The sequence below is a fragment of the Erythranthe guttata genome, chromosome 12 (assembly GCF_056151865.1).
Source record: "Erythranthe guttata isolate IM_541 chromosome 12, IM_541, whole genome shotgun sequence".
NCBI lineage: Eukaryota > Viridiplantae > Streptophyta > Magnoliopsida > Lamiales > Phrymaceae > Erythranthe > Erythranthe guttata.
In genome coordinates this window covers 6,616,952-6,636,994 of record NC_142544.1, presented here as the reverse complement: position 1 = coordinate 6,636,994, position 20,043 = coordinate 6,616,952, and the positions used below count along the sequence as shown (strand labels likewise).

The following is a 20,043-nucleotide window of genomic DNA, read 5'->3' as shown; positions in this document are numbered from 1 at the left end:
TTGGATCGAACGAAGCCATCGAACCGGCCGGTCCGACCGGTTCGATCCGAACAATATTAAAAACAACAATTTTAATTAAATTTCAGATCCGATTTTCCAATTTTAAACGATTTTAAAGCTGGAAAAAATTCTAAACAATATTTTCAAAATATTTTACACTTTCGAAAACACCCAATTAAATAATACAACAATCAAAATTTTAATAAATCAAACATGCACTAAAATTAAGCATAACACATTAAACGCAATTAATTACACAACGAGCTTTGATACCTCTGTTGGGAACCAGGCACGTGTACGCAGCGGAAAACAAAACTTTTATATGAAAAACGATTCTATTCATATAAACACATACCCGAAAATCACAATTAATTGCATACCTTAATGCTTCCAGCGAAAATTAAAGTACAACATGCGTATAATTAATTCGATAATTAAATCACATAGCATGCTCACAGTAAATCACAAATTCATACAAAAACAATCACGTATAGCAATTCACGAAAACACATACTGCGAATATTAACATTTAATTTCATCTACATAAATTAAAACTTAATTAAAATGGATCCAAAAATTACCTCTTGAAGCGTGAGGCGAATTCTCTGATTGAATCAAACTGCCACGGAAACTAATCCGTGCAGTCGGGAGCAGCGACGGCACGTGTGGATCACGCGCTATGTTCGGGCGGCGCGTGAGAGCGCGTAAGGCGTCTGTCCGGCGGGTGCTTCTCGGCTATTTTACTCATTTGTCTTCCTCCTCTCAGATTTCGCCTCGTATACAAAAATTATCGGGCCGTGGGCGCCGATTCCGCCGACGGGGCGACGGCGGTGGAGAGTGGTCGTGGACGTGTGAGAAAGCGGCTAGGGTTTTGTGGTGTGTGTATTGGGAATCGGACACATGTACGCAGCGGAAAACAAAAAAATTATGCGAATTAAACGAAATTAAAACACATAAACACATGCTGAAAACAATTAATTGCGTACCTTTGCGCTTCTAGCGAAATTGAAAACAACATACATGCTTAATAACTTAATCGAAATTAATTCAACTACAATGCTCGCGTTTAAATCAAATAATCATGCTCGCAGTAATTTAAACAATTTCATGTAGTCACATAAAATCATACAAGTTTGCTTACTAACGAACATGCATATTTAATTTAAATAAAAACTAATCGAATAAACACGGATTCAAATTATTACCTCTTGTAGCGTGAGGTAGGCGCTTGAGTCGAAGCAAGATTGCCACATAAACCAATCTGTGCAATCCAGGGCAGCAACGGCGATGCAGCGGCTGCGATGATCCGAGCTACGGCGGCGCCTATGGTTCACGCGCTGTCTGCGGGCGGCGCGTGCGTCGTCGGCTCGGTGGCTGCTCATCGATTCTTCGATTCTTCGATCTTCCTCCACTCGGATTTCACCTCGTATACTTTGATTTACTAAAACATGGCACTAGACACGCAATAGTTAGAATAAACGGAAAGAAACGAAAAGAGAAAAGAGCTACCAATGTGAATCGACCAAGAGATGGCCGATTACGGCGAAATTCCGGCGACGGCGGCGGTGGTGGCCGCGGGGGGGAAAGTGGCCGAGAGAGAGGGAGCGGCTAGGGTTAGGGTTTCGAGTTGTGTGTTTGTGCAAGACCTATAAATCAAATATTTATAGTGTCTTGCATAAAACCCTAACGGGCTTAAGTTGGACCGGGCCCAACAACTTAAGTTCGTTAGTTCTTTTACTCGCTCGTTTCTCTCAATTCAATGATCGGAAAATCGTAAAAATTACATTTTCGGAATCATTATAATGTCCTCGTCATTACGAATGCCAATTCTCAATTTCCAACTTTCTAAAAGTGGAAACCCTAATTCAGTGCAGTTTCTAAATTTGAAAACTTCCCGATTTAGAAAGTCCACTAAGATGTTCGCATATTCTTTTGCTTTTCTTATTCTCATTCGTAATTCCAAATTACGAATATTGGATCCAATCATGCAAAGAAAAACGTTTACCTTTGACCGTTCAGTCAAAGATGTCATGTGCACGAGCAGTGTGACCCTCGATGGTTCAGGTGTAAGCTAGCCGTGGGCCCACAACCCTTTGTGGTCAAAACTCGTCCCTTAGAGTTACGAGTAAGATGAAGCTCGTTTCACCTTAATCACCCAACGAATCAAGATTGGCGTCTAGCAACTACGCGTCATGATTCCCTAGATACAAATGAAGTGCCTGCAAAAACCTTTTGATATAGTTAGCGTACTGTACGATCCCTTCAATTCATATGTCCCGATTGAACTAGAGGCATTGGATCATCGAGACCTCTTTATTTGTTCAATGACGGTGCTATCATTCTAAGTGATGTAATCGTTACGTGCATGACTTAGATAATCGAATTCTCTAATCATCACTTAGTCAGCTCTGGCCAAAGACTTAGAGAGATTATAAACTATAAGAACACACAGGATATCCAAGACTATTCTAGCGATCGAATCCCCGACTACAATGCACAGACCTCCCACTAGATTTCGGACTGCACGAACACTGGCCCTTGGGGCGGTCCTCGGTGGAACTCAGGGACAAGTCACGATACAACTGGTCCTCTAGTGAAGTCACGGTGATGTCTAGGTCATAAGGACTAATGGTGTACAACTATACCATAGACATCTCTACTCGATTATTGGGAACCACTTAGAGATTTCTAGGGTGAGGGAGTTCAGTGAACTCGTCAACTTACGAGCACCCACTTATGCATGCCGATATCATAATACTGTTTACTGATAAGATGCAGTACACATACACTAAGTGCGCCGATATCCTCATTGGCGGCGTAACCCTTCGACTAGAAACACGTTTAATAGTTATAACACTTAAGTAAATATCTCACGATCCTAAAAGATCAATTACAAGTATTTGTAATAACTGTAAGGACTATATCTATGTTTGAACAAGGGACAAAAGATATAGAATACCAAGGTGTTTTATCATTAATACGAAAAATGACTATTTATTACAAGAATAAATGGAAAGACCACAGCGACAATTTGTCTTGTTGCATGGTCACCTACTCTAACACATAACTCTTGACTATGTGAAAATAAAGAAATCAAAATATCAAAACTTGAAATGTCAAACGAGGAAGAAAATTCAAAAGAAATAGTAGTGGACATACCCATCTACATCAAAGATAATAATAAACTAAGTATTCCACCCACAAGAGGGGTTAACTATCCTACCGAACTATCCCCTAGAACTCTAAGCTTCCCCACCATGAGAGGAAGACGCCCACGTAGTAGGATTATCCGCAACCATGTCATCCACAAGCTCAGTTCCCGTCTCATTGACATCCCCCACCTCTTCTCCCTTGTCGAGAATACCGGGCTTCATCCCTCGAATGACCCTCTCACTAATGCCACCCATCTCGCGAAGATATTTGCGACAGGTGCGAACTAATGGCGTGTAGACTGCAGCGAAAGCACGTTCGTCAATCATAACACGACAAGCTGCACTACCTCGGAAGCTACGTTCGGTTTCCTCCATGACAGACTCCCTATAAGCAGCACCTCCCGACGTCACGAGAAACCTCTTTCCCGTCGCTTTCTCGTCTCATACTTAGTTTTCAGCAAATCATAGCACTTGTCAAACTTTTCAACCTCATCCTTATAGGCCTTCGCCTCACCTCTACTACCTTAAAGCTCCTTTGTCATCTGAGCAAACTCATCCGTCCTCTGAGCGAGATCGGACTGCACTATCTCCAACTGGCCTCGAAGATCCTCTTCACGCGCATGCCAACGAGCTCGCTCCTTCATAGCTTCCGCTTTCTCATCTTGCTCCATGAGGAACCTCCAAGTAGCTAACGCCTATATCAACACAATAAAAATTGGTTACACAAGCAAAAGAGGGACATAAGAATAAAACACTGTCTTAAAACAAAAACTCACCCGGCATAGGTCTCCGCCAGCCAACTCAAGCATGTGAGAAGAACCCTTACCAGACATCCGAGCACGATCATAATCTCGAACGAAACCCTCGGTACTCATCATCGCCAAACCACGGTCCGACACATCCCAATAGGATTCTTTCCCCTCGCGATTCACGCCAAAAGTAAACAATTGCTTCCCTGCCCCACCATGGAACGCATAAGGTACCTCCGGATCTACCGGAGGACGCTTCGGTGCAGCTACGTAATCGGTATCAACTGTCTTTCCCTTACCAATGTCGTTCATGGGATCGCACATCTCCAATTCACGATCATAACCACGGTCGTCTTCACTCACTCGAGGAGTTGCCACATGAATCATCTCTCGAGGCATGCCACCAGAGGACCCTCCCAAACTCAAGGGAGCCTTTTTCAAAGACCTCTTTGAACAGCCATTCGCCTTAACTCAAAGCGCCGCAAAGTCAATACAATCACCTTCGAAAATAAAGACAAAAGATAAATAAAACTGAAGAATAGCACATCAACCAAATTAGAATTAAAAAAATAAAAAAAATAAAATAAAAAAGAGACGAAGAAGAAGAACATTTCGAAAAAACAAAAGGATATGTGTCGCTGACCATCCGTGATCAAATGCTTCGGATTATATTCAACATCACACAACCCAGACTCTCTGATCCTGTTAGCCATATTCTCGGTACTTTTGAAATTCTCACACGTGGGGTTCCAAATTAAGGGGACGTCAAAAGAGGGGGCCTTCACATAAAAGAAACGAGACTTCCAATTTCCCCATGACAACTTCACACTCTTAAAAAACTTGTACGGAACCCATGAATGAGCACTAAATAAGGGTAAATTATTCGGCCGATGCGACGTAAATAAGGCCTTGAACAAATTGACATTACTAGGCAACCCCACTTCCGACACCCTATTGTGAAACTCCTCAAACGTAAGAAGCACAGTCGGAGACAGCTGGCTATACCCTATCTTAAACTCATCACATATTTTCAACAAATTCGGATGCGGAGTGATATGAGAAGTGCACATCAAATACGCCAAATAAACCGTATGAAATTCTACAGGTGGCGAATACAAACGCTCGCCCTTCTGAGGCAAAAGCATCTCGATATTCCTTGGCACTCCAACCAACCGACGAATAGACCACAAATGCTCTTCAGTCAATGTACTATCAACATCAACTAAATCAAGATTGAGTGGCTTAGTCTTCTTTTGCCTCCTCGTATCCATCTCAACATCATCAAGAGGAATATCATCTTCCTCCTCCACTTCAACCATCGCTCCCACTTCACCATTCGATCCCGCATGCTCAGTCGACGAACTCGATTGATTTGACTCCTCACGATCACTCCCAAAATCCACAATTATAACGACATCTACTAGAACCAAACTCATCAATAGAGGGGCAAATATTAATATTTGGCCCCATATCACCACTCCAAGCAGCTAGCGTCTTTCGCCACCCGCGATCAACCCTCCGAGAAATACTGTCAACTTCAAATTGTGAATCAAGCTTGTCAAACGCGCTCAAACGGACGTCGGAGGAGGCTCCACGCGCCTGCAACGCGCCCCCACCACTGGTGACGTGGGTGCACGTCCTCCCTGTCGCGCCACACGTGCGCTGATCGGCGGTGCACCGGACGCGCACGCACTAACCCCCAGACTGCGCTCCACTCTCCCCAACCACCGACGCGCGCGCGCGTCCACCAATTATCGCTCGCGATGCGTGTGTGGGTTCCTTGATCGATGGGTCAGATGCGCTTCACCCATCACCGTCACTCGCGCCCCCCAGCTGGCTTTGCTCCTCGGACAGCACGCGAGCCGGCGGCTCCCCCCCTCCTCATTGGCTCGCATCGAAACTCGCTCCCAGACCCAAGCCACCGGTGGAAACTGCTCGCCCTAAGCCGTCCACTGCTGAGCCAATGTTAACAACCACCATACATCTCCCCTCGGTCCGCGGAACATCCGCCGGAAAACCAATTTCCTCATCGGACACTACCAGGTTCTCGCGCTCCATGCCCACTGTACCAAAAGGCATCTCGCCCCTTTTAACCGGATCTCGAAATTTGATCCTCAAGGGTTTCGATTTACCCGAGTTAACCATGATAAATATATTTTTCCGTCTAAAATACTCAACCAGGGATAAATTCTACTCTACCGCAAAATACACAAGGAAGAGAAGAATACCCAAAAATTAAAAATACTACCCAAACTTATTCCGCACAAGAGTAAGACTTTATCTCTCACCACTGCAAAAGGATTCTATTTATTTGGCACTGCTATAATATTTAACGCCCTTAAATATATTCCTTCCTGCCAAATAAATATAATTACCCCCTTTTATGACGGAATAATTCTACGACAAAGGAACAAAACAGATTCCGACACATTTAACTCTCGACACGATCCGACACCCTTTCGACAAGTCTCCCGCCTCGACCCGAGAGTTGGGGGCTTAATGATATACCTAATTGGGCCGACCCAATGGGCCCACATTTCATCTATTATTTTGGCTCACTACACGAAAGCCCAAAATACCAACGACATACAAATAGAGGTTTTTACTCATTTATAAAGGTGCGTTCTATTATTCAATATTATCCTCGAGCTCATATTCTCTCTACTATCTCCATGATCCGTACATCTGACTTGAGCACGGGAGGGGTTTCCGCGGGATCAATCCCCGGCTTAGTTCACGTGTGTTAATTTCGAAGGGACCTCAAGACCATCTAATTGACAAGCTACTGATCCGCTTTGCTCTCCCTACTCGTTTACCACACTATCTAGGTGATCTAATATTTAGCATCATCAATTTTAAAGAAATATTGGGTTTTGCTTTGACTTTTTGGATTTTCTTTCTTTTTCTTTTTTTTTTGGGTTTTTTTGTTGTTAAATATGACGAATGAAGAAAACGAAGTAACTTTTTCTAGTTGAAGAAATGAATTAATGAGATTTTGTTGTCTATTCTTAGACATTATCTATAGACTTGTATGGGAAATATGGAGAGCATGATTTTTTTTATCACTACTATTAATTTCTATATTTCTTGATTTATATATATATATATATATATATATATATATATATATATATATATATATATATATATATATATATATATATATACTGAATTGTGGTCAGTATTGTTCTATTTCGAAACGTGCAGTTGTTGTCTTGCTGGAGCTTTCGAATTGTGACGACAGTTAGTAAGAAGAAAATCACAAATTTAGAAGATGTCCCAATTAGGACATGTTTATGTGGTCGCATGTCATTTCCAGGTGAAGCCATGGGCCATAAGTTAAGGGGTCGGTCCAATTTGATGGGTCTAATTAGTATCTAGGGTTCTTGCACCAAGATTCCTTCATTGTCGAAACAGCCTGCTAGTAACATTCGTCCTCCTCTTGGCACTAAATTGACTCTCCTAATTGGGACCAACAAATTAATCCTCACTTGCTGCTACGTTTCGCCATCTTTAATTCATTTATTTTTTTGTGGGTGGGTAAAGTTGTCCTCCCAGAATGAAGAAAATTCAGAGGCGACGGCGCCGCGGCGAAGTTTCTTCCGGTTTGTTTCATTGGGTCGCAGTGCACACAGTGGAATTTCCTCATTTTCTCAATAAAAATCGATTTTGTCTGTATTAAACTCCGTCGAATTTGCTAGATTTCAAATGGCTAACGGAGACGAAGGTATTTCGGTGGGCTGGACAATGCAGAGGAACATGATTGGTGGTGGTGGAGATAGCTAGTCCAGAAAATATTTTCTTGAAAAAATGCAGTCAAGTCCCTCGACTATAGCATAAATAACAATTTGGTCTTTATTTCTTTTTTTTAGCAGTTTATTGATAAACATTTATATTAAACAAAGGACAAACTTGTCAAAAAGATGCAAGAGCTGGAATAAAGGTAATAACTAAAACAGATCAACATGCCACATCATTAAAGGTGGCAGATTTTTAATGGAGGGACTGTTTTGGTTTATTTTGAAGTTCAAGGCGGTGTTTTATACCTTGGGTATAGTTCAGGTAGGTAAAGTGAACTTTATCCTAACATTTATGGGTTAGAGTTTACCAATAAATCAGCTAATGGTCCCCAATTGTATTTCAAATCTTTTTATTTTTGCAGTTTATTCCTCGGTTAGAATCCATGATGAGATGGAATCGGACGAAGCGATTGTATATCGGACGACCTTAACAAAAGTGTTTTATAATTTATACTAGTAATTTAATCCGTGCGATGCACGAGATAGAAATAAAATTATTGCAAAACATAATTTAAATTAAATTATAAAATTGAGGTTTTAAAATTATAATAATGTAAACTTAAATTACATCGATAGTAAAAAGTAAAAAAATGCTCCGTCTAAAGATGCTTGGTCTTCAAATAAAAATTAGAATAAACGCCTCTTGTTCTTGCTATTTTTCCACAAAAAGAAACATGTGGGCACGGCATTATAATCAGTTCATCGATATTGTCCTTGCATCAGCATCTGCCCTTTCGCCACTCCCGCATGTTCCCCTTAAACACACCCCTATTTTGTCCTTCAATTTCTTGGAGTCGAGTATAGCTTCCTTGAATAGAATCCTAAAAACAATATTACTAAATAAAAGTAATAATAACATATTTCTCAAACATATAAAAGAAAAAAAATTAAACATCAATTGATAAAAAAAAAAATAAAAAAAAATAAAAAAATAAAAAAAAATAAAAAAATTCCTTACTCATAGACATCAGATACATTGGAATTTTTCAGCATGAGCAAGATTAATTAATTAATAAGAGGGTAAAATTTATCGTCAAATAACAGTCTCGAAAAGCTCATCCACTATTGCAAAAACAAATAGACGTACTATGCGACTATCATCAGATGCCTCTCAGAGATAACAATCAAAACAACTAACTTGCATCAATAACCAACTGTTTTTCATTTCGACATTAGTTGTAAATTCAAAATGTTTGCATAAAACTACAACAAAAAATGAGTAAATTAACAAAACAATAGTGATTACCATATAGTGAGAATTTAGGAAAAATACAATGAGTTTTTCAAAGGATTGTAATGTTTTTGACAAACTCAGATATTACAAAGTAAAGTGATTTTAAGATCCCAAAATTTTTTTTCTCATTATTCAACTTAATTCTTATAGATGTTATTTATTATACACACATTTGGTGTAATAGGATTTACCCTACAAATATCACAATTATGAAAAGTGAGACTATTATATATTTTTCATGAATGAAATATTTATAATAATGTACTAATATATTGTAGCTTTAGCTTAATAATATAGAGTTATTAGAACAATGACACCTTTAAATTATTGGCTACTCATTAAGAAACATTTCAAATGATATTATTGTCTCATCTTCTTCATCATAAGTTTGCAACAAATATCACATGCACGCCTACTAAAAGGTGGACAATCAATTCAATTTTAAAATTTCAAGGTAGAAATATAATGATCAGAGCTTTGCAAAACAAAAAAATATATTTCAATAACATTGGTCCACTACTGGCTATTGAAAATAGTCGTTTGTGTCAAATTATTTAAACTGATCCTAAAATTTTTATGAACTAAATTCAAATATTTAGGCATAAAAATGGACAATAGAAATATTCAAACTGGTCGAGGGATATAAGGAGAACTTGAAATTAAAGCACACACACTTTATTACACAAAGAACAAAAGATAATCTGATGAGGAAATTTTATGTTCGCTCATCAAAATAGCGGAAACCATACAACAAAAGAACACCACCGTAAGCCAATCAAATCAAAAGCAAAAACAAAATAGTATCCCATCACTTCTACAAAAGAGAACACCAACGCATGGAGTATAATATTATTATGATATAAACAGAAATGGAAACATCTACTACATAGTTTACTCTGAATTAAACTTCCAATCCACACAAATAATGTACAAACAATTCAAAAAAGTAATTCGGGAAATATAACTTTTAAGATTATGGCTAACTTCTTCTATTATATTATTGAGTTTGCTAATTTTTCTGTAAAGTGACAATTCAAACGAAAATGAAACATATTGAAAGAAAGAAGAGGAAATTAAATGAAAAATTATTATAGCAAGGCAATAAAAAATATCAAATACTTCCCAATAAAATCTGCTAATCTTTGGTAAATCTTCTCATGTTTGGTAAATCTGTTAACTTTCAGCATAAAAAAAGGAAAAAAAATCGAATTTAACAAATACAATAAACCTAAGAATTAATATTAAATTTTTCTTGAGAGATATTTATACCTTTTATAATTTATCGTATGTATGATTTATATTACATACAATAATTAATATATATATATATATATATATATATATATATATATATATATATATATCTATATATGGACCCTTTGAGAAAACCCCTCCATTACTTCTTTTTAATAGGGAGAGGTCCAAAATATTTTACTCTATTTGATAAAAATTCACACTCATTTTCAACCATCATTTTTCCAATTATGTTCCCATCCACCACATCATCACTCTCCAGTCTCCACGCTACCATATCTCCTTCTTAATTATTATTATTATATTATTATTATTTTTAATTATTTTTATAATTTTTTTATTTTTATTTTAAATTTTATTTTTTATTTTTTTTTTAACTTTTTTTTTTCTTTTTTCCTGCCAGGTGTATTAATCGACTATGCTCTATAGTTGATTAAGGAAATTTCTTTAATTTTATTTTTGATTTTTGATGTTTTTCTCAATGTTATTAGAACCGGACCAGACCGGCCGGTCCGACCGGTTCGACCGCGACCTGCCGGAAAACCGGTCCGGTCTAACCCCCTAACCCACATAAATTCAAAACCGGGGTCAACTACCAGAAACCCAGTCTGACCGGGTGGAACCCGGGACCCGGCGAACCGGCCGCTGACCCGGGTTCTACTCCTAAACGCTGTGTTTTATATATATATATATATATATATATATATATATATATATATATATATATATATATATATATATATATATATATATATATATATATATATATTTTTAATACTCTATCAAAACGACGTCGTTTTGATTATTAGGTTTAAAAAAAAATTGAATTGAAATACACGTTAACCGTCAACAGACTTGTTTGACAAGTCTGTACAGAAGAATCTTCTGTCTTCACTATTCCCGCACCCAGCCACCGCCGACCAATCCTCCAGCCGCCAGCCACCGCCGGCCGCCGCAAACAACCAGCCACCGCCGCCCCCGCAACTTGCCGGTACCCTCTTTCGTGTGGATGAATCCTGCAATTTTTAAATTCTTTTGTTTAATCATGTGATAATAATTTTGTTTAGATTTCAATTCTTTAAAAAAAATTTGTTTAGATGTGAATTTAAAATTTCTATTTACACTTGTAGTTTTTTCACCATTTAATATCGTATATATCAAATTATGTTATTTTCTAATACCATATCTATTGTACAAGAAATAATTTTAATGCAAAAGACATTAACGATTTGATCTGCGTTCATTAATTAATTGAAATATTTTTTGAGTATCGTATTCAACCGTGAAAATATTAACTTGTCTTTTATTTTTACCTTAATTTATTAGGAGACTATGGCTGAGCTTGAGAGTAATACAATTTCGTCACAAGCAGAAGCTTCCTCAGCTACTTCAATTAGGAAAAAAACGGACGCGGCATGGAATTATGTTTCCGAGGGAATAAGTGCAGAAGGAAAAAAAGTGCTGATTTGTTTGTTCTGCAACAAAAAAAATGAGGATGGAGGTATTAACAGAATGAAACAACATCTTGCCGGAACTACAGAAAATACTTTTTCTTGCAATAAGGTTGACCCAGAAGTGCGGCTCGAAATAAAAAGGTCATTGGATTCTAATGCAAAGAAAAGTAAGAAGAAGAAAGGGGTGTTTGACGACTCATCAAGTGAAGGTGATGACATTCCTACACAAAAGGTACCGTCAAAGGGGAAGATAAAAGCCTCTAATGGGATTGAAGCATTTTGTCAGACAGATCTTAAGGTAACTCATTCTTCTCAACGTTCTATTAGAGCATGCATGCAAAGTAACGAAAGGTGGAAAGAGACTGACTTGGCCATTGAGTTATGGTTTTATGATGCATGTATCACATTTAATGCTTGCAATTCACCTTACTTTCAAGGTGCCATTGATAAAATAGCTAACATGGGTCTTAGTTATAAACATCCTTCTTTTCATGCTTTGCGGGTTAAGTTACTGAGTGATGCTAAAATGCATGTTAAGTTGATCATAAATTCTATGAGAAGATCTTGGGAGGACACATGTTGCACTATAATGGCAGATGGATAGACAGACATTAGACAGAGGTCTTTGATTAACTTTTAAGTTTACTGTCCAAAAGGAATTTCATTTGTCAAATCTGTTGATGCTTCTGATATTTGTTAAACTGCTGAAGAATTATATAAGTTGTTTTATGTGATTGTGGAATGGGTTGGTCCTCGTAATGTTGTACACATGGTAACAGACAATGAAGCTAATTATAAAGCTGCGGGTGGTAAGCTTGCGGAGAAATATCCTTTTATTTTTTGGTCGCCATGCGCAGCTCACTGTGTGAATTTGATATTTAAAGATGTTGGAGAGCTGGAAACCGTCCAAAGTTTGGCTATTCTTGCTTCAAAGGTGACTGTCTTTGTCTACAATCACAAGGTGACATTGAATTGGCTAAGAAAAAGAAAAGGATGGCGGGAAATTATCCGTCCTGGTGCGACCCGTTTTGCTACTACCTTTATCGCTTTACAAAGCTTACATGCGCATAAGGATGATTTGCAGGGTTTGGTCCTTAGCGGTGAGTTTAAGAAATATTCGAAAGTGCAAAGAGCTAAAGAAGTAAAACAAATTGTATTGGATGAGAAATTTTGGGATAATTGTTTGATGATCGTGAAGATTATGACACCATTGATACGCTTGTTGCGGTTGTGCGATACTGATGAGAAACCATCCCTGGCTTATATATATGAGGGCATGCACATGGCACATTTGGGAATTATGAATATTTTTTAAAATAAGAAAAGACTCTACACGCCCTACACTGATATTATAGACAGGAGATGGGATCTTATGTTGACAAAAGATCTCCATGCAACAGCATATTATTTGAACCCTGCTTTTCAATACGATCAATCTTCTTACTGCAAAAAGCCTGAGATTATGCGGGGAGTGCTCAATGTGTTGGATAAGGTGGAAGGCGAGGAGGGACTAGCAATACTGGATGAGTTAAGAATTTTTCGAGAGCGTGAGAAGGGCTTTTCTCGTCCAAAGGCAATTGCTTGTTGTAAAACCACTAGACCAGGTAAATATTAATTTATGATGCTATGTTTTTTACTTTTTATGTTTAAAGTTTTACAATTATTGCATTCGTACTTGTTTTAATTTATATATACACTAATTTTGATAAATGATATGAGATGAATGGTGGCGATTATTTGGTTTTGATGTGCCAACTTTGCAAAAATTGGATATAAAAATCCTTGGTCAAATTGCTTCCTCTTCTGGTTGCGAGCGTTATTGGAATGTATTTGAGCGCATCCACACAACGAAAAGAAATAGGCTTGAGCATCAAAGATTGAATGATCTTGTCTATGTTCACTATAATTTGCGGTTGAAGAATAGGTGAGTTTTGCAATATTTCAATAAATTATTTTTGTATTTTATTCCTCAACTTTATACCATTGCTTATAATTTGCTAGGTTGGCGAATTCTAAGAGATCCTATGATCCAGTTGATTATGAATCACTTGAAAAAACTGAATTTTGGATTGTGGAAAAGGAAGCACAAGGAGAGCTTGACTTTGATGAGCTTGAGAACATGTTGCTAGAAGAATTCCCAAAAGATATGGAAGAATCAAGTGCACAAGGTTTTTTTTTTTTCTAATGTTATTTATTTTTGATGATGATGATCTGAAATAGTTTAAAATTATATTTGAATTAGTTATTTAAAACAATAGTGTTCATAATTTATTGGCTTGAAGCGAATTTTTATGTATGCATGTAGATATTGGAGAGCGTGACTTGGATGAATATCAAATAGAAGATGGAGATGGAAATCGAGATAGAGATGAAGATGGATATGAGGGCGAGGATGACCTTGATAAGTGAGGGTGATTATTATGAGATGATTTTATTTTATTTTAAAATTTATGTTCAATAAATGTTCTTGGATGTTTGTGACTATGTTTTTTAAGTAAATTAACTAGTTTATATGTTTTAGTTTTATATTTTTAATTTTAATTATGTGATGAGGATGATTTTGATGAGATACATTATTATTATGGATAATTTTGTGGATTGAAGTGAAGTTTTTCATATGTTGTTTAATGTTTTAAATTTTTATTTGGATGTAATTATGTGTATATAAAATTAAAAAATAAATAGAATAAATAAAAAAGTAAAAAACCCGGGTTGACCCCGATTGAACCGGTCCAACCATGACCCGAATGCCTCGCCGGTTTAATGTCCGGTCCGGTTCTAATAACATTGGTTTTTCTTTTTCTCTGCCAGCTATATTAATTGACTATGATATTAATCGACTATAGAGCATTGTCGACTAAGGAAATTTATTTAATTTTTTTTTATTTTTGATTTTTTTCCTTTTCTCTGCCAGGTATATTAATCGACTATGATATTAATCAATTGTGGGGCGTAGTTGATTAACGAACTGACTATTAAAAATAAAAAAACACAACTACATAAAAACGAAAATCAACATTTTTTTAACAAAACAAATAATATACATACATTGTAATTGATTTATACAAATTGTAATCAATACACAAAAATCCAAAAACAAATTAAAATATGAAATCGAGTAACTTTAATCGACTACCAAAGTAGTCCATTAACACTTTAATCGACTACCAAAGCATAGTCGATTAACTTAATCGACTACCCAAAACGTAGTTGACAACCAAAACGTAGTCGCTTAACCTCCACGGAATCTACCGAAAAAATCCTAGATCTGCTCCCATCGACACTAGTCACCAATACTACCAAGGCATGTGCTAACAATTTAAACACATTACTGCAAGGCAGAACTTAACATGTGAAAATAATTTGTATGTCCAAGGAAATATATGCAATAATTTGGGCAGTGGTTATTTATTCATAAAATTTAATAAAACATTTACATAATGATCAAACCCAAAAATACAAGCAGTGATGCACCCAATAATCTCACATGCAAATGAAATGAACAAACACAGTCGGCTAGAAGTAAAAGTCAATTATATGCAATTTTGAGTATTTATGTATTCATTTTCCTACATTTTCACTGATTAAAATAATAAATAATTTGGACTCGAAATAATTCTTGATATCAACAAATTCAACGGATTTATTATTATTTTAATTTAGAAAATATATTATTTCAATACCAAATCAGAAACCATTGAAAAACTAACCGAATATCAAAATCAGGGTTTTTGATCCTCCATTGATGATCTGCCAAAAACACTATTGAAAGAGCATTGCCAAAAATTGAAATTTCATTTGAATCTACAGAAACAGAGCGCAGGATTTGGAAGAAGTTGAGGGAGAGGAAGGCAGACGAAGTCTATGGTTTCAACTGGACCACAACCTCTAAATGAGAACCGATTAGGGTTTAAGATTCATTGAGGGCAGTATTGTAATCTTATGTTTAAAAATTATCTAGAAAATAACCTAAGGGGGTTTTCTCAAATTATTATTTGAAAGGGGAGCTACCTCACATAATTTTCCCACATGGGGGTCTTGCTATATATATATATATATATATATATATATATATATTATAGATAAGTGCGTATTTGTTGAGATTAAAATATCTCACCTAATTCTAGGGATATATTTTCAAATGTGATAATCTTGTTCTTAAAGCTATTAAGTGATGGATGATATTGGGTTGGGGACAAAAAAAATCAATTCAAGGTTTTTAAATAATTGACCAATTTACCCTAAAAATGAGCGGGATTTTCTTTTTATTTTATGAATTAGTAAAATTAATCTTACTTTTATTAATAAGATAAGATATATAGTTTATATATTTATTACTTAAATATTAAACATTAATTTTGTGATCACAATGGAACACAGTTAATTTGGAAGAAAATATATAATACAGTGTATACATAATCAAGAAAAGTATATATTATAAAAAACAATTGAGATAAATTTATAAATACTACCTTATAAAAGGTTTTTGTTCTACCATACATCCTAGTGAGAATATTATAGAATTCCACATCTAATTATGCAATTGTTTTAATACAATATTACAATAGAAATGTAACGAGTAAAAAAAATATTAATGAAAAACAAGTGATATATAAGATTTACATTCATTAAAGCTAATTAATAAAATCCTAAACGATCTTTGCAAGTTATTAGAAAAATTTAGAAACAAAACTGAAAGGAGTAAAAAAAAGAATTAGTATCTCTTATTATAGGAAATGTTTTATATTTTCAAATCTCGGTTCTAAATTTCAGTAATTGAGTTTGGATGAGTACGCTGCATTTGATTCCTATAATATTTACAGAATGCCACCGGCGCTACTTAATTCACTTTATTTTTTACTGTTTTTTTCATCAAAGTAAATAATCTTATACGGTTGTAACTTGTATGTTGAGGCATATGATAAAAATAATAAATATAGTATATATTTTATTATTAACTTAATCGGTCGTGTCTGATTCGACTGGTTAAGCTATAGTAGGCTCAAACTCGGCTCATAAATAAATCGGGATTAAAAAAATGGTTCAAACTCTTATTGGATATTATTATGTGGTTTATTGTTCTTTATTTTTTTGAAATGAAATTTAGTAGTTATTAGTTTCACTTTTATCGTCGTGGATATTCTTATTTTTGTAAAATTACGAAATTCCCAGAAAATTTCCGCTAAGTTTTGAAATTTTAAACCATATGTGATTTCCGGATTTTTTCCGAAATTCCAAAATTTTCGGGCCTTTTGGAATTGGAATATATTTTTAGATTGGGCAAATAGCTAAGAAGGACATGACAAGGGAATTAAATACACATTGAGTCATACAAAAAACAGTATTTTAAATAGACCCATCCCCATATCTTTAGTCTAAAATACCCTCCATAATATTTTTTTTCTATCAATTACATCCATTATACTCTAACTTCCTCAATATTACACATTGACCCTGGATTTAAATAAATATATCACATTAACCCCCATTTTAATAATTTTTTGAAAAAATAATTTTTTTCCAGAAAATAAATTTTTTTTCTGAATTTTTTTTTTCCGGCCAAATTCCTGCATTGACCGTGCGATTCTACAGCGTTGACCTTTTTTTTATAATTTTTTTTTGCGGCCGGTGAACCGCCGTTAACCGTCGTTTTTCGGCGTTGATTTTTTTTAATTTGTTTTCTTAAAAAATATTTTAATTAATATTACTGTATTGGCTGCCAAAAATATACTGTTAAGGACATTAATATTATAAATATTACTTTCCCGAACAGTAATATTAATTAAAAAAAAATTAAGAAAAAACAAAATTTCAAAAAAAAAAAAAGAAGTCAATTAACAGTTAAGTTACTGTCTCCGACAGTTAAATTACTGTTGGAGACAGTAATTTTTAATTTAGCAGCCAAGACAGTAATATTAATTAAAATATTTTTTTTAAGAAAAAAAAAGTCAATTAAAAATTAAATTACTGTCTTCGACACTTAAATTACTGTTGGAGACAGTAATTTAGCAACAAAGACAGTAATATTAATTAAAATATTTTTTTTAAGAAAAAACAAAAAGTCAACGACGGTTGACCTACCGGAAAAAAAAAAGTTAGGGCGGTCTCCGGCAGTCAATGTCGGCTGACCGGCGATCTCCAGTGATAGCGGGTCAAAATTCGAGTCAAAACTGGAATTATGGTCAAAATTGGTTAATTGGTGAAATTGGGCTAAATTGGGGTGTAAATGATGAAATTGGAGTTGAATTGGGTTTCAAGGAATTATGGGTAATTTTGGTATATATAAAATGACTTTCCTTATTTACAAATAAGTTTGAATGAGTTGAAAATATTTTAAAGGGTAAAATTCATTTTGCACCCCTGTACTACGTGAAAGGTATCATTTACCCCCTAATGTATAGAAAACATCAAACAACCCCCTATTTTTAACGGTCAATAGTCATTTTTTTAACGGTGTTAAATTTTGAGTGTGCAATGACTCTTTTACCCTTTTTTATGTTTGATATAATTCCTAATATTTTCAAGGCATATTTTTTTGTGGATTGTTGACGATTTCTAGTCTTCGTTCAAATTAGGTCTTTTTGTCGGTTTTAGAATTTGATTTTATTTTTGGTTTTCTTTTTCGAGGTTTTTTCCATTATAATATGAAAAGGTTTGTTTTTTAATTTGCAATTCTTTCATATGGTTTTATTCCAATTTTAGGGTTTCTTTTAGATTTCAGGGCTTTTAGTTTTCCTTTTTGTGGGTTTTACATTCATAATCTGCAAAGCTTAATTCTTATTTATTCGACTATTCAGATTTTTTATAAGAAAAATGGCTGAAAATGTTAAAAAAATGATTGAATAAAGTGAAAAAAAAGCCCTGAAAAAAGTGAAAAATTCGGTGAACATTTGCCAAAACGAAGAATCCTATATATAGAAATTTTTTGGGGTATTTTCGTAAAAAAACAAAAGCCAACATTTCTTTGCAATAGTCGGTCAAAGGGTTGACTAACAAAATTAGAAAAAAAAACTAACGGTAGGGGGGTGTTTGATGTTTTCTACACTTCATGGGGGTAATGGATACATTTCGCATAGTACAGTGGTGCAAAATGAATTTTACCCTATTTTAAAGACAAAAAAGTTGGATGTCCCTTTTTTAATTAAGTCCCCTTGTCATGTGCCTCGTTTCCATTAACTCATTCTATTAGAATGGATCTCCACCTATATAAGTATAGAATAAGGGGAAAAATAAAATTGCTAACTCAAATAGTTTTGTTATATGTTTAAACTAGGGTTGTCATGGATCCGTTCTAACCACCAACCAACCCATTTTCGACCCATAATTTGTGATGGATAATCAACCATCAACCAACCCATTTAAATTTGGTCGATAATGACAACCAGCCCATGTATAGTTGGGTCGACAATGGTTTCTAATATGCGAAAAAGTTGGTTACTCGCGTAATATCGGCCAACCAATTTTATTTAATAATTTATTATTTATTAATTTTAGACCAAAATCCTAAAAGCAATAAATCTAACCTAATTATCTAATTTGAACTACTTTAATTTTAAGACATATAACCTAAATATTTAGACGATTATTATTTATTGAACTATTTATGTTTAATTGGAATACTTATGGCCCGTAATGTTTAAATTTTTTTATTTGAATATTGTTGGACTACTCATATTTAATTTATAAAAGATATAGCGTTGTAACAACTAATAAAATATAAAAAAAAATAGATGGATGATCCATCAACCAAACCATCAAACGACCCATTAAATTGGTTTTTAACCATCACCCAACCCATGTAAATTGGGTCGACAACAGTTTTCAATATTTACCAAAGTTGGTTGGATGGGTTGGGTTGGTTTTATGGCTGGTTTTTAACCAAACCATCCAACGCACAATCCTAGTTTAAACTCCTATAATATGTTTTCATCTCTTTTATTTTCATCTACGACTACATTTTAGAGAACAACAAATTGCTGATTGAACAACTTATGTTGATCAAAGTAATTTCAACATTACAAAAGTAGTTAGATATGGTGTAATTACATTTAACAATCTTACATTAAAAAAAAGGGTTAATATGCTAAGAGTCCCTTAAATGAAACCTAATTTGAACTAAATGACAACCTTAAATTCAATTTTTTAATTAAATCCCTATTTTGAAATAATATATGACCCACATCCCTAATTTTTATTTTATCCCTAGTTTGCCCTTATACCCTAAATATAATATCCCACGTTTATTCAACTAATCATTTTTTTTAGTTTTCTCTCTCGCATCTGCCGCTCCCTCTCCCTCTCGCTCTCGCCTCTTCCTCTCAGATTTTTTTTTTTGTTTTCGCCTCTTCTTCTCCCTCTCCCTCTCGCCTCTTTATCTTCCGGCAAGGCGTTGTGGTGGTC

The 20,043-nt window shown here is 35.1% G+C and overlaps 1 protein-coding gene across 1 annotated transcript; it reads left to right on the top strand.

Moving 5' to 3' along the window:
- The first annotated feature begins 12,412 nt into the window (after window positions 1-12,412).
- Window positions 12,413-13,258, top strand: LOC105977286 (uncharacterized). Its single transcript, XM_088827237.1, has 2 exons — window positions 12,413-12,870; window positions 12,970-13,258. Exons 1-2 carry the CDS (start codon window positions 12,413-12,415, stop codon window positions 13,256-13,258), a joined length of 747 nt encoding a protein of 248 aa, XP_088683363.1.
- The last annotated feature ends 6,785 nt before the right edge of the window (window positions 13,259-20,043 follow it).

Excerpts from the sequence above, each read along its gene's own strand:
- LOC105977286 (XM_088827237.1), top strand. The coding sequence starts at position 12,413 with ATGGTAACAGACAATGAAGCTAATTATAAAGCTGCGGGTGGTAAGCTT. Across the intron at positions 12,871-12,969 it reads CCATTGATACGCTTGTTGCG|ACTCTACACGCCCTACACTG; the intron begins GTTGTGCGATAC and ends AAATAAGAAAAG.